At 51.0% G+C, this 15806-nt stretch overlaps 1 protein-coding gene across 2 annotated transcripts; it reads right to left on the reverse strand.

Annotated features, from left to right (window-relative positions):
• Positions 1–209: 209 nt before the first annotated feature.
• FAM110C (family with sequence similarity 110 member C) lies at positions 210–13176 on the reverse strand. 2 transcript variants are annotated; one of them, XM_044262137.1, is made up of 2 exons: positions 12050–13176; positions 210–8093 (listed from the first exon to the last, which is right to left on the reverse strand). In XM_044262137.1, exon 1 carries the CDS (start codon positions 13045–13047, stop codon positions 12082–12084), a length of 966 nt encoding a protein of 321 aa, XP_044118072.1. In that variant the 5' UTR covers positions 13048–13176; the 3' UTR covers positions 210–8093; positions 12050–12081. The 2 variants fall into 2 exon arrangements, with proteins under 2 accessions (XP_044118072.1, XP_044118073.1); XM_044262138.1 differs by having other exon boundaries at positions 210–8708.
• Between the last annotated feature and the right edge of the window lie 2630 nt (positions 13177–15806).

The following is a 15806-nucleotide window of genomic DNA, read 5'->3' on the forward strand; positions in this document are numbered from 1 at the left end:
GCAAATGCAAGGGGTCATCTAGGCTTCAGAGAACTCAGCGTAAGTTTCCCTCCCACGAAGAGTGAAGAGCTGCTTCTGGGCAGGAGACACGGGCTGCTGCGGGCACGCGGGGCCGGTCAGAGCAGTCAAGAGGTCCTGTCAAACCAGCGCACACACAGACATAGGCACACACACTGCATTCCTCACACGCCAGGTCTCACGTGATAGGATGAGTTTAAAAATTTATTTGGGTCTCTCATTGGACTGGACAAAGCCTTAGGGGGCAATCTCATGAGAAAGATACAGGAATTTTAGACAGAAAGCTTTAGGAAAACTCAAACACAAACACGAAACACAAACCAGAGCTGCCCCCATTAAGCTCTTGAATGAGCCTCGGGGAGAGCCTGACAAGGAAGTGAAGCTGATGACGTCTTTCTGGCCCCTCCAACCACCCCGCTCAGGTGTGTCACCAACTGGCCGTGTGAGGCTGGGCAGGTACTTTGACTCTTGATCTCTTCTATGGAACAGAAGCAGTGGTGACACTTCCCCTGACTGCCTCAAAGATGTTTGTAAAGACCCAATGAGAAACTAGTATAAGAGAGCCTGGTCAACCTTAAACTTCTAAACGAGAACGAGATTTTGTTACTTTGCCATTTGCCATCAGCACCCACGTGGGACTTCGCGATTCCTAAGCACACAGTCGGCAAGTTCTGCGACGCTTCTCCAGAATTCCTGGGTGCCGCTGGGGTGCCTTCTCCAGCTGGAAACACCAGCAACAAGAAATCAGGTGTTTCTTTCTGATTTCTGTCTTCAAGCTCTAGCCTACCCTCACTTGACTCACTGACCCACGGTGGTGAGGGGACTTTCTAGACACCACTGAGTCCTGTGCTGAACGCAGTCTCTGTGTAGGGCACGACAGAGCTGGCCAGCACACCCAGAGCCATGAAGTGCAGAGCTGTGAGAGCTGGAGGCCTCCAGAAAAGAAAAAGTATGAATTGTCACACAAGCAACAGCAGCTTGACCACGTAAACTGGTTTACACGCACTTTAGACAAATCAGTGAATGACAAACGTATCGAACTCTTAGGGGACGGATGATGAGGAAACCAACAGCGACCGAGCCTGGGTGCTTCCTCCACACTCAGTGCCTTTAAATACGCTCTTCCCCATCTGATGCTCGCAGGCTATCTCCTCCACGTCCGTCAGCTCCGAAGGCCACGTGGCAGCTCCGTGCTGCTAAGGCACTTGGCCTCCTCGGGCCGTTACTCCAGTGAGCACCGACGCTGCTGCGCGTGCAGATGCATTTCTGTTAGAACACATTCCTCCTCGGAGAAAGCGCTGTAGCTCTCTGGCAGGGGCCCTGACATCACAGGCCGCCGCACGGTTATGGTGTTGACTACAGGAGCGCGCCCTGTGGCCACGGTGGCCTTAGGTGAGCAACCCTGAGCGACGTCAGCAGAGCAGGCAACAGCTTCCTGCGATCTTCAAGTCGCAGCTTTTCCCTCAGCCCAGCCCTGAGCCAGCAGCAAACGTGAGTCATGCTGCCTTCACCGGCCCCTGCGTGGGGGGGGGTCCTCACCCGTACGTCTCACCTCGAAAAGACTAATATTTGTGGGGCCTAGAAACGCACCCAAGAGGCTGCAAGTTGATGTTTTGAGTGTGCATATCTTAGCCTTTTCTTTTACTACTGCTGAAAAAATCACCCAAAGATGGGCCAAACTTTCTAGTATTTCAAAGTAAATTTAAAGGACTCTCTCTGATTTTTAAAACTGTGGTCATTTTCCATTGACCTAAAAGTCAATGGTTAGCTACCAAAATAATCACAGTTCTTCCAGACTTGTCTGTGGTGATCTAGAAGGTCTTGAACTTCTGATCCAGCCTCAGAATTCCCTGGTACACAAGTGCTGTGGACTCACAGCCCTGTAGTGGGGTCCACGGGGCAGCAAGTGACCCGCACCCCACCCAGCAGGTCAGCCCCTGCAAGGCCCTGTCCAGTGCTGGTCTGAGCTCTTCTGGTCTACCTTGTTCCCATCCCTCTGATTTTCCTCATTGTCCTCTTTTTAAAGCACATGTGATCTTCTGTGAAATCCCCAGCATAAACTAAGTCATGAGAGCATTTCCTGTGATGTCAATGTCCGCACACTGCTTTAAGATCTGGGACGTGGGAACCCTGTGTTCATCCACGAGGCAACCCAGCCTTGCCTGAGTCATCAGCAGATGGTAATCGGGTAACCGGGGAGTGGCATCTTGGATCAGAAACCTGCTTAGGTTTTGACCTGTTGAATCAGTCTATGCCTCTGAGAAATGATGCAATCTTTTAAACATTCTGGTTGGCATTTACTTCTTAAAAACAGCTTGGTGCATACACATGAGAGCCAGGTAGATTTGAGTTCAGACTCTCACTTCTCCAAGCTATGAGTTCTTCGACCCAGGCTTCTACTAACCCTCCCCACTTTAGTTCCCTCCTCTGTGAGATGACGAGCATCACAGATGGTCTGAGGGTTGACTGGGAGACTCACATTAAAGCTCTTGGTCCCATCCCCACTACTGAAGAAGCCTGGGAAGTGCTGGCTTCGCTCCTGATCTGAGGGGACAAGCTTCTTCCTGCAGAGCCAGGTCCTCCCAGGTGCAGGGCTAAAACAGGGCTCCAGGTTCCTTCCCCTCAGAGAGCCTTCTGGACCTCCCCAGTCCCAAAGGTATCATCTTCCCCACTATGCAGGAAACACCCTAAGCTGCCCTAATCTGACCTCAGTGTCCTCAGGGTGGGAGCTGAAGTGAAACGAAATGTGGCAGCCACACGTGGCTTAGTAAAGGCTTACTGTCTTAGGGTGTCCGACCTCCCCAACTTACTGCAGACTGAAATCCCTCCCAGCAAATGAACTCAGTGTTTACACCAGGAAGAGGGGGAAACAGGACCAGCGGCTCACCTTACTAACTCTCACCTGAAAATGCACTGGGCAGAGCTCAGAACGAACCCTGGACAGAGGAGGAGGGGTCCACGTGTCAGGACCCCGCACACCAGGCAGCTCTGTGAGCTGGGGTGTTGAGTACCCCAGGGACTTGGGAGGGTGGACGCATGTGATCTCCAGCATCCCATCCGGCTTTGCCCTCCGTGCTCCTGACCCAGTGCTCTGTCCCATGTGAACCTCCTCTTGTCAGCACCCCCTACGTGCCTCCCCGGGAAACAGTGTGAGCGTGCCCTCAGGCACCTGGGACGTGCTTCCTTTCTGAGCTGCGGAGGCTGCCGTCCCGACTTGCAGCCTCGGAAGGAACAGGACCCTGAAGGGCTGGCAATGTTAGCCTGGCTCTGCCCAGCCTTCTGTTCAGCTCCACCGCCCCAGAGATGCTCCAGACACTGTTCAGAGGAAACACGGCCACTTCTCTGGGACCCACCTGCTCTGGCTTGCAGGTCCTGCTTATTTGCTGTGTGGCTTTTTTTTTTTTTTTTTTTTTTAATTCTGTCCCTCCGTGAAGCAGACTTCCTCTCAAAGCCAAGGGAAGGCTCGCAGACCCTCACCGACAAGCTTCCGACCGGACACAGACCAACCCAAGTCCCACGTGCAGTGTTTGTCAGCTCATCAGTTACCACTGGTCGTCGGTTTAGACTTCCACCGCCGTGACACCCGGTGAGCAAGACCTGCTAGTGGCCATCCGGGTGAAGGGTCTTCGGGGATTAAAATGAACCTCTCGGGGGAAAGTGTCATTTACAATCGGCAGGCTTCCCTTCTCTCTTGCTTGCTTCTTTTAATATGATTTGGACGTTTGAGTTCCATTTGTGGTCCAGACAGTCGGGCCACCACACAGAAACCATAACCAGAATGGTCACACCGAAATTTATAAATTAGGGTCAGAGTGCCACTCAGTCCGTCTATTTCCTTTCTCTCCTTTTCTCCCTCCCTCTGTCGCTCCTTCCCTTCCTTCAGTGTGTCTTTGTCATCTGTCTGTCTGTCATGTACTTCGTCTGTGCATCTACCTATCTATCCATCTCTCCGTCCTTATGGGACATCTGACCCCTCCAAGAATGTCAGCCCATCGTGGCAGGAGCTTGGGGACTCCCTGGTGCCTCATGCAGCATTCGGCTCCTCAGGAAATGTGGGTGGGTGAATTGTGTTTGTTGTCGGAGAGGGCTGTCCTCGATGGCCGTCAGCACAGCTCAGGAGCACAGATGTTCCCATACCACCAGCAGGTGGACAGCAGAACACGGGTCAGCTTGCCGTGCGACGTCCTGTTCTGGCACTTGTACCTAAGAGTCCTACTTAAGCTAAAAACTGACCATACCTCAGGTTACACTGAGACCAAAATCCAGGTCTTTCCATTTCGGTTCGTATGGTTCAGGAAACCAATTAGCAATTAACTCATTAATTACTAATTACTTTTTCTAAGGAAATTAATATTCCATTTTGACCTAAAGATGAATAGGTATCAATGGTTTAATACATTCTCCCTTTCAGATAGAATTCTAATTTTATGATAGTTTTCGAGGAGATAACATGTTGACAACAATGGAAGAATTTGGGTATTGTAGCAGACGTAATGAAGAAAGTATCACTGGGTAGGAACACATATTCTGGTGTGTCTGCATTTTCTCTCTGCACTGTTCCCTGATACTTCTGTGGCCCGAAGGATAAGCTTGCTTGAGAACTCAATTTCCTTCTTGTTCAGTGTTTCCGACATGGAACGTTCAAATACATAAATCTATCTCATTACTCAAAATGCAAGCGAAGTTTAAACACCTCACTTTAAGTGTTGCCTCTGTTTTGCTGAATTTTCACAAAGGGTAACTGAAAGGTAAGAACTCAGGTTTACCTGAAGGAAGGACCTGGCAGCTGCTGTGAGATGGGACAGTTTCTAGAGCTACCCAAGACCACTCCTAGGGTGCCTGGGGCGGGGGGTTGTCCATTGTCTTCATGGAAATGCAGAGCGGTTCATTTCTTCTCCAAAGAATGCCTGTCTTTAGAGGCTGGCCTAGGTTTGGGCAGAAGCCACGGAGGGACTGAAAAGGAAGCCAGTTGACCTCAGCACGGCTGGGTTTAGGGATCCAGCCGCCCTTCCTGCCCCGCTCCTGCGTCTCCAGTCTGAGCAGATGCTGAGAGCAAACTTGGTGTTCACAGAGTTTGCCTTCAAACTCTTCGAACTCTGATGAATTAACTAACATGAAAGCTTATAAACTGTGCTTTCTTATTTGTCTTTGTGCCACTTTCCAATATGATATTAATAAAGATGGGTAAAAAGTGTTATGAAGCAAAAGACTGATGAAACAAAGAAAGACAGTGTGCTAAATATCCCAGACTGTTTTGACTGCGTTCGCTCTGCGGGGAGAGCCGGAGACTTCCACGCCCTCTGACTTGCCTACACCCGACCGGCCTACGGTGCGTCCTCATTTCAGCTGATAATCTGACATCGGGGAGAAAGGGAGACCACAGGAGACGTGAGTGGCTACAATATGCACACTCTAGCTTCAGTGTCTCTGTCATGGGTCCATAACCAGGAATAAACGAAAAAAATACTTCACTTCTTTAATACAGAACGCATACCATTGCACTGTAGCAAGGTAGTGCTTATGAGGCGACCGCAGCAATCGCCTGGGCGCGATGTTCTGTGGCGTCACCAACCGTGACCACGGCACTGAACTCTGAACCTACTGCAAAGGGCAACGTTTAATAAAGCCTTCTTCCTTCAGGGCCAGTGACCAGTGGTTTAATAGGTATACACACTACGAGGAAACTTTACAGTAACACAAATACCTCTCAGAGGCACGGCTTATCTGTAGCCATATATTAGAGAAATAGACACTATCGAGCTGTTTTCCTCGCTTTATCAATAACTCTTTCTTTTCATTGTGTTTAATCATATTACTTTACATGCTATTCTTTCATGAACAAATGAAACTACTTCATAGCAGTAACCATTGCTATTCTTGGGAAAAACAATTACAAGATTTGTTTTCAGACCAAGCTTCAAAGTTGGATGTTCTCAAAGTCACTCAGCAAACTGGGGTCATCCTGGATTAAGAAGGGACTTCTCACCTGCACCCACTCACCTGGGACCTGACCCTGAGGCACAAATCTTAGTGAAGGAAGGGGAGCATCCCTGGTCCTGTTGGAGCCCGGGGACACCCTGTTCCTCCTCTTCACAGCCACCTCTGAGATCTGCTTCTGAACTCCCTGTGGCTGAATTCCTCCCCGTACCTCCACGGACACAAAGATGCTTCCAGAAGCTTTTGGTGTTTTTAAACACAACCAGCTTGTCTATATATACGTTTATCTGTTACATGAATTATGAGTCTGCACCATTCCGATCTAAGGCAAATAGGATGGAAGTTCTAGTTCACCCTACTTTGACAGTAGAAAGGCACAAAACAGGTTTGCCCGAAGCATTGACATGTACAATTAATGCAACACCTTAAGTAAGGGAATGGGTGTATGTAGAGACCCTTTAAAAAAAAACTCTCATCTTTGACATTATGTTTTTAAACTAACTGCAATCGATTGAACCCTAAAATAGCAGCCTTTTGAGAGGAACAACTGGGGGAAATTCTTAAAGCATGGATCTGTTGTCTTTAAATAGTCTACAATGAGAAAGGTACATCCGTGGGCCAACAGAAGCTCCAAAAATCCCTACGTGTGACTTATTTGAAAACAAATCACTGTGGTACAGAAAGCAGGGAGCACAATGCTTACAGACAGGAGTGGGACGTCCAGTGAAACGACACACACAAACACAAGCGCGGAGAAAATGATGGAAAACTGATAAAAACTAAAACCATATGATGTTAAAGCAAACTAATGACCAGTAACTGCAAAAAAAATAAAATAAAGACCCCCTCACAGTAGAAGTTACAAAAATAGAACACAATATTAAACATGTACATGAACATATCGAAATACATTGGTTTATAAAATGTTCTACCACTGAGAAACCATCTTTCTCCCCTCCACACTCTTCTCCGTAATAATGTTGCTCCTGAGGACATGTACTTCATTAAAACACAGCAGGCTTCGGAAGAGTCAGCTGGGTTACAAAGTCTTCCCGGTTGTCATCATGGATACAAAGTTTCTCTCCACAGGCTCTGAATCTGAAATCTACGTGGTCTGGGTGTGAGGAGTGGGCGAGGGTCAGTAACTCCCTGCCCACAGGGTTCTGATCCTGGAGAAGCCAGGTGCCCTGAGGCTGCCCCTCATCTCAGACGCATCCTGGGCAGAAAAGGGTGAGCGGGTGCCAAACCGGAGATGACTGTGTGATCTGCAGAGGTGGGGGTTAGACAGATGGGCAGGGTGTGCTGTGAGGACCCTGGGCTCTCCCTGCTTCGGGCAGTTGGGGAACCAGAGCCCTGTGGAGGCCATGCTGCCAGGGAAGGGAGCTCCTAGGTCTCCTGCCAGCTCCCCAAAAGGCATTTTTAGCAATATCAACTCCAACTTCCCTTCCAACGGCACATCCACACGTCCACAACCCAATGGGAGTGGCAGTACTAAAATTACTTTAAGAGTACGTTCTGCAGTTTTGGTGGCAGTGATGCTCAGAACGGAGGTGTCCATGAGAGCATGTGACTGTGTTTGCTCTCCGCTCTACCCACACTGCTGAAGTACAATACACCTTCTCACGGCTACAGAACTTTGGTTTAATTGGAGCCCAACAGCCCAGACTGATGAAAAGCAGTAAATGCTATGGTATCCGTGCTTGGCTTTCCTACTCTTGGACTTCTTTTTCTTTTTTGAATCAATTTAAATATCATTACAATGCATTGCGGTACCTCTTTGTCACCAAGCCAGTCAAACAGAGAGCCCTGAAAAATTTCCAAGAAGCCTTCCCTCCTCTGCTGCCCTCTGGGAGCAAGACCAGATCCGCCTCAAACAAGAAACAACCTCCCCGAGCTCCAGCTGTCTTAACAGCTACAACTCAGCTGATTCCCAGGTTCCAAGGTCCTCTTTCTCCACCGCATCTCAAACCTTCTGAACTCTGTACGTCTCTTCAGTGGGTGCTTCATTCCCAGGAAAGCAGCAATCGTGTGGTCCCCTGGGTGCACGGGACAAGTCCTGTGGCACTGAGGATGGCCCCGGGTCCCCAGTCATCCAGGACATGCTTCACGGAGCCCCCACAGTCTGGAAGCCTCGCTTCCTGCGGAGTAAGGAAAAAGCAGTGAACCAACGCGTCAGTCTAGGCCAAGGTTGTACCACAAAGTCTGGTCCCCACAGTCTGCTTCTGTGGTACCTACTGCATTTTAAATTCTGAAAAGAAGTCAGTAGCCTTAGCAAAGACAGCTATCTGGTTTCTGCAGCAGAAGAAACATCCATCTCCCTGAGGCCTTTTTCTGGACTTTTGAAGTTTCCGTTTGCCTCCAACTCACGGGACCGTGAGAAAAGTGATCTTTCTCGTAGGCCAGGCCACGGCTCATGAGAGCAGAGCGGGACAACACGGGAAAACGAGGCAGGCAGTCCAAATACATATGAGAAGGCTAACGGGTTCCACCTTTTCCACACACAAATCTCTCTGAAAGGCCCAGGGGCCCGCCTGAAGACAGAGCAGAGCGGCCTTCTAGCCGCTCCAGCCGCTGGTTCCCCTAAGCGCACTCCCACATGGCGACTGGAGAGCCTCTCAGCTAGTCCCAGTGAAAGGAGCAGAAAGTCAGGAGCATCACAGCTTGTCCTATCCCCCACGGCCTCTTTGCAAGCAATGAGACACGCTCTACCCCACCAGCTAATAGGGCGTGTCTACGGGTGCTCCGTCTTGTATCTAAGAGAAATGAGAAATGTGAGAATATCCGAGCTTTTTGCCGTGAAATTGAACAACATTCATCCCTAATTAGCCCAAAGAACACGTTGCTATTCTTTTGCAATAACACTAACATCAGTAACTTCTATATTCTACGGCAAAGACAGGGCACCAGAGAGACTAAATCCAGGCAGCCCCACTGTTGAAATGAACCGAAGGACAGAGAAAACTCGCCCAGCAGTGGAGGTGAGTCCTCAGCATCACGCACGGGGGTGCAGAACGCCACGATCCCCCAGGAACTACCACTCATGGACCCCCGGTGGGCTTGCACACAGCCTCTGAGCTATTCTCTAGCCCGGAGAGCATCAGTTTTGAAAAACATGCTTTTTTACTTTACATGAGTTTGAACTTATTTAATTTTGGATGGGCTATTTTTATTTTAATTTATCTCCATTCACCCAAGGAACAAAGGCCTCTATATAAAATATATTTGTTTTCCTTTCCACTTAGAAAGTACACATCTGTTCATGTCAGATTTTCTGAAATTTTCATAGAATCCTAAAATGAATATATATGGATTCTGGCACAAATATTGTGATACACTAAAGGAAAACTACTCTCTTGAATTCTTGCTTCCACAGCTTCCAGAAGTTATGAAACCCCCTGTGAGGACAGGTCAGCTGCCTTTCTGTTCGAGCTGACCCTCGCCAGGGGAGGTGGCGGCTGCCGCACTCTGCTTCGGCTGCTCTCTCTGCCGGCTTCTCCCCCGAAGCGACGGCCACCGGCTGTGCTGAGTTGAGTGTCTGTGGCCCTGCCAACATCACACGGTCCCACTGAGCTGCACGAAGCCCAGGGGCGCTCACTTCCTCCAGGACCATGGAAGGAGCCAGCCGTTGGGCCTCTTGTAATGAATTTCAAAGAAGGCGGACAAGGGATTTAATGGAGCAAATCTGTGACGCAGATGTTAACAGTGCTGGTGACAGACGAAGACACACACGCAGCAGCGGGCTCCGGGTCACATCTTCTCCCTTCTCTGAGCAAAAACAAACCGCTCAGAAGGCAGAGGACACTGTCTTCCGCTGGAACCAGTGGGAATAAGGGAGAGGGAAACCTCTACTCTCCCGCAAAGATTCATGCTGGCGGTTTCCTAACCCTTCTGTCACTGTTCCTCTGGCCTCAACTACTTACCTTTGTCATAAAAGTGTACGTTCTCATAACCTAACCCAACTTCTTGATTCTTCTTGGGCTCAAACCTAAAAGGGGCTTCAGAGGGCTAATTCCTAGAGGGAACCTTAAATTCTCTGGCAGGTCCCCGCTTTGCCACTGGAGCCTGGAGAAGAGGGTGGTGTGTCTGGGTCTGGAGGGGTCAGAAGGGAGAGTGTTGGTTTTCACGCTGTCAGGATTTAATTTGTTTTCTTTGTGCAGCATCTCATTACCTTGGTACTATTTATACCAATTCTACCTCCCCCTTGTGAGAAAAGTACAGCACAAAGCTGGGAACCTGAAGGGAACTTAGTTTAAGTTCGCTGTTTACATATCCGATAGAAAATGGTCTTCTGGGGCGCCTGGGTGGCTCCGTGGGTTAAAGCCTCTGCCTTCACCTCAGGTCATGATCCCAGGGTCCTGGGATCAATCCCTACATCAGGCTCTCTGCTCAGCAGGGAGCCTGCTTCCCCCTCTGACTGCCTCTCTGCCTACTTGTGATCTCTGTCTCTCAAATATATAAACAAAATCTTAAAAAAAAAAAAGAAAATGGTCTTCTGTTTTCCTTTCCCAGGTTCCAATCATAAAACACAGATACACAGATTATTAACTATACAGAATTGAAAAGAATAGAGGTTGGAAACTATCTGCCTCTCTGCCTTCATTGGACGGACAATGGGAGGCTAAGGTAGAGGAGGGATTACCAGTGGAAGACACTCCCAGCCCCTCCACTTTAGTGCTCTGTCTACCGGACCACGTCTCTCCAGAACGATGCCGTTCCCACAACTTTCCTCCTTGACACCGAGGCGTTCATGGTGGCTTGGGGGAGTGTATTCACCTCAGTTTCAAAAAAACAGTTTGTGAAAAGCACAAGCTAATGTGTTGTTATTCTTAATTTGAATGTTGACTGCCTATATAGATTCTAAGGCTGGTGGAAAATACAATATTCAATAAACTATACGAAAAAACGTCATGATTCTTCTGAATCCAATCTATCTCTCCTTATTAATTTTCAAGTCTGTACTTAGGCCATGGATAAAGGAAATTAGGCCTTTGTCCACTCAGTCTTCCAGCTGGGGGGCTGTGAGCAATCACCCCTGCAGCATCCTCCCCACTGTGAAGACTGATACCGGGTCCTTGATGAGTTTATATCAGAGGCAGACAAAATACTTCCATCTTGTGAATTTTGTTTTAATCTATAGCAAGTTGTCATTGAAGGGAAAGAGAAAAATTATGGGGTAATTTTAAATACTTGGTTCCAAATGAGAACCCCAAAAAGGTACCTTCTCTTCTCCCTTCTCTACCCCCAAACTGTCCTCTCCACATGTTCTTGGAAGTAAGAGTAGAGGTCACTAAGGATAAGCATTCCTCAGTTCCTCAGTGAAAAAGAACTCGAGATCAACCCTGTGCTACTGGTGTCCAGGGGGAAGAGATTTATCCCCCTACGATCATATGAGGTACATAAACCACTGAATCATAGCCCTGCAGAGTTCTAAAACACCACTAACCACCGAATCAGGCCCCAGCTCAACAAACGGATGCTCCTTCTTGTGAACTAAGACTCTCCGTAGAAAGCTCTCAAGACAACTCAAACAAAACACAGCCACACGGAAACCTGTGCTGCTGTGTGAATGCCAAACTGGTAAATTCTGTAAAGAAGTTCTCCCTCTCTGCCAGCTTTGATGAGGGCCTCCAGCAAGGAGCTCAGAGACTTCTGTCCTGCAGGACCAGGGTTGTCCCTCCCACTCTAGGGCTACAGGTGGGACAGGACGCTCTGATCCAACCTCAGGATGCCCCCAAGTCAATCCACACAGCCCCTAGGGCTCTCGGGCTATTTTCAAGGCAAGAAATCACAGCAGGGGTACAAACTGCTCTCTGAACATTTTGTAACTCTAACTTCTCCTCTTCTCAGACTACATTTCCAGGCAGTTAGAAGCAAAACACTCAAAAGAAAGGGTTCTATCCCTGCAGGGGACCTGGACTGATGGCCCTTCTGCTCTTCTAGCAGCGGTCCCTTGGGCACATGAGCCTCTGGGTCTTCATATCTCGGGTCCCTTGCAACGTCAGAGGGCTGGATCCATCCAGCTCGGCCACACTCACCAAGCCCTCACAGACACTCACACACAGACACCCCCCACCCAGGCTTTCCGGATGCACACCTGGGGTCCAGGTCTCCGCAGAGCGCGAGCGATCACGCCGGGCCCTGCCGCGCCTGGCCCGGCTTCTCCCTGGCTTTCCTGCAGGTGTACAGCCACTTGATGATGCGGGCGTTCCTCTCGACCACCGAGGTGGTGCTGGGCACCTGCTCCGCCAGCCCTTCCTCCTGCAGCCCCGCGTCGCTGCCGCTCTGCCGGGAGAAGCCGCTGTCGGAGGTGGCGACGCTCACGCTGCGGACCTTGAGTGTGACGCGGTCCGACCCCGCGGAGAAGTTCTCCCTCCCGAGAGCTTCCACGACCTCCGGTTCCAGGCCGCAGAACTGGAAGAAGGTGTCCCATTCGGCCAAGGACGCAGAGTAGCGGGAACTGAGGTCTGACTGCGACCGCTGCAGCCCCCCGCGCCTCGACCCTCGCAGCTCCGGGCCCCGGGGCGCAGCCGGCACTGGGGTGGGCGTCCCACAGGGTGCTGGGCGCGCCGGGGGCGCGGGAACGCCGGGGGCCGAGGAGGCCGCCGCAGAGCCGGGCTTGGACGGGGCAGGCTCCTCTCGCCTGGCCCCGATCTCCTCTCCCACTTGGGGCGTCTCCGGGGGCAGCGACGTCTTGTCCTTGCCTGGGCCTTGGAAGAGCTTCTTCACCAGGCCCGCCCTGGAGCTGTCCGCGCCCTGGCCTCGGACGAAGTCGCATTTCTGCCGGTAGATGATGAGCGAGTCGGGCCTCAGCGGCTTCCGAGCTATGGCCCTGCGCGCCACGGCACCGGCGACGCGAGGCGGAGGCCGAGGATCGTCCGCGGTCCCTTCGCTCGCCCCGGGGTTGCTGCCCGCGGCTGCGGGCCCCGCGCCGGCTCTCGGAGGGCCCCGCACGTACTTGGCGCGGTCGGCCGCCAGCCTCTCCACGGCGCTCCTGCGTGCTGGCCCCGCCGCGTCCCGGACCTTGAGGGCCGCGGGGTCCCGGGTCAGCAGTCGCTCGTTCTGGGGCGCGTCCAGGGCTGGCAGGGCTCGCATCCTCGGGGCTCCGCCGGTGCTCCGCGTCCCGTGGAAACGCGCTCAGCCGGCGGCTCCTGCGCGTCTTGGGCCAGTTCCGAAGTCCGCGCGGGGTGAGGAAGGGTGCCCGCGCCCGCCGGCCCAGGTCCAGAGTCTGGCTAACCCGAGTCCGCACCTATCGGCGACCCGCCCCAGCACCCCCCACCCACCGCGCCCCCGGCTCCTCCCCGCGCGCCCTCACCTCCTTCCCGGCACAGCTCCGGGTTCGGCACCGCCTCCTCGCCGGGCTCCACCCCTACCTCCCTCCCTCCCCGCCCCGCCTCTCACCTCCCGCAGGGTCGGGGCGCCCGGTTCCCGCCCCCCGCTCGCGGCGGAGCAGCCAGGCTCCGGGGGGACCGCGGGGCGGACCGCGCTAGGGCGCCGCGCAACCCGGAGGGGCTCTGCGGCGCGGGAAAGCCCGGTCTGTGCCCCAGGGCGGAGGAGCCGGGAATTCCCGAGCTGGTTCAGCCCCAGGTATCAGCCGCCTCCTCCCCGCCAGTGCTACCTTGGGTCACCGCTGGACGCTGGCACTTCCGGAGTGGGGTAGGGCAGCGGGACCCGGCGGTCCCCACCCCCGGAGCAGGTGTCCTACGTCCTTTGAATTCTTAAAGGGACCTCGGCGTGTTTCGAAACTTTCCACTTTGCTTCACTTTCTAAGGTCTGCTCAGAGCACGCACTCTTACCAGAAAGGAAACGGTTATGAAAGGAACGGAGACGCATCACACCACAGGGCTAGGCTATGCATCGGGTAAAAAAGAATCTGGGAACACAGCAGGGACCAGCCATGGGTCAGCCCAGCCCAGACCACCAGGGGCGGAGACTCATGAGAAGAGCAGGCTGGTGGCAGAGGCGAGGCCCCAGGGAGTTGGGGAAAAAAAAAAACCCAACCAAAAACCCGGAATGTCTGCTAATTTTACTGTAACCAAGGCAACGGGGACCCGTTCACCAGGGCAGTGGGTCAGGTTAGGAATGCTAAAAGTGTAAGAGAAAGTATTTCCAAAATTCCACTATTTCCAAAAGTTGGGCAAAAGACAAAGTACTTTCTGGAGGAGTGAGAGGTCCATTTTATCTCTTATGTTAAAGCCAGCTCCAAGGTATATGGACCTTTCCCGAGTTGTGGTTGAGTGCCACACAGCAGCCTGTGGATGGCGGACAGGAGGGTTCTTGCGGTCTGGGGCAGGTCTCATTTCACCGCTTGAGGGCCAGGGAACACCAAAAGGGGCTGCTGGTGGGTCAGCAGTCGCCGGGGGACTGACCGCCATGCCCTGATGATCAGAGAACCGCAGCGAGCTTGTGCCCAATGCACCTTTAGACCTTTCATCCCTGTGAAGCTAAACCTCATAGGGATAGAGCCCGGCAAGAAACCAGGTCTCCGAGAACCAGACTAACCAGATAGTATCCTGGGAAGATGTTATAATCTCGGAAAAAGAAGTCTATGATCCATTGGGGGGGGAGGGGAGTTGTAGAGTAAGAGAGAGATTTAGAGAGGGCAGGATGCTGCGGTGGACACACTGTTTCCCACAGCTGATGGGAGCCCAAAGTCTAGCGTATTTTTTCCTCAGGCAGCATGGTCTTTTTTCAGTCAGAGCAGGGAAAATATGTGTTTAATGGCTTAGTCCAAAGTGTCTGCCCTTGTCTAATTTGTACTTATTCTTGTGCAGTTACAGCAGTTCTGAGAACTCCTGAGCATGGGCCCTGCTATGTCCGAGCTAGCTGACTTATGTGTCCTTTTGGACACATAACAAACCTTTCAGGGACTTCATTTTGCCATTCGTACAAATTCTCACTTTTATAGCTCAGACCTTTCATTGCTTGATACTGAGCAATAAACGCTCATATAAACACTCAATAAATGCTCAATAAATGCTCATCGGAGCAGCCTAGGCTTAGGTTTCAGCTCTGCTTCCTCTTCGACTTCAGGATCGGACCTCTCAGTGCCTTCAGTGGCTCATCTGTCAATCAGAGCTCACTGTACCCACTTTGCTAAGGTTTCTGTTAAGTTAATGAGATTATGTACATGAAGAGCTTAGCACTACTTCTGGCACAGAGCAAATTTTCACTAAATGTTAAATCTATTATTTTGCTGATGATGGTTTTAAGTTAGCTGCTTATCAAATTTTAAATACTGTTGGTAAATTCACATATGAGAACTGAACAACTTAAGAGTAAAAGTAAAACTACTATAAATAAAGTTGTATTTAAGACATTGCTACTGGACAAAGCTAATTATATTTATATCCATAATTTTGTACCCATTAAACATAATTTACTGGAAAACTAGAACTGGAATAGTAAAATAATAACAAGAAAATTGCCTAAGTCAAGTTTTTTTTTTTTTTTTAAGATTTTATTTATTTATTTGACAGAGAGAAATCACAAGCAGATGGAGAGGCAGGCAGAGAGAGAGAGGGAAGCAGGCTCCCGCTGAGCAGAGAGCCCGATGTGGGACTCGATCCCAGGACCCTGAGATCATGACCCGAGCCGAAGGCAGCGGCTTAACCCACTGAGCCACCCAGGCGCCCCTAAGTCAAGTATTCTTGTTGCTCACTTTGTAGCTTAGACTTTGACCTAATTTCCTTCCTGTGTCTCCTCAAAAGGAGAAGGTGCTTATGGACCCAGTGATCCACAAACTCTATTGCTGGGAATTTACCCCAAGGAACCAAGAAGAGATGTGTGCACAGTATGAGGACTTTCACTGCAGACAGAGAGTTGAAGTCTAGTCATTCAACAACGGAAGGAAG

This window comes from Neovison vison, chromosome 8 (genome assembly GCF_020171115.1).
Source record: "Neovison vison isolate M4711 chromosome 8, ASM_NN_V1, whole genome shotgun sequence".
Lineage (NCBI taxonomy): Eukaryota > Metazoa > Chordata > Mammalia > Carnivora > Mustelidae > Neogale > Neogale vison.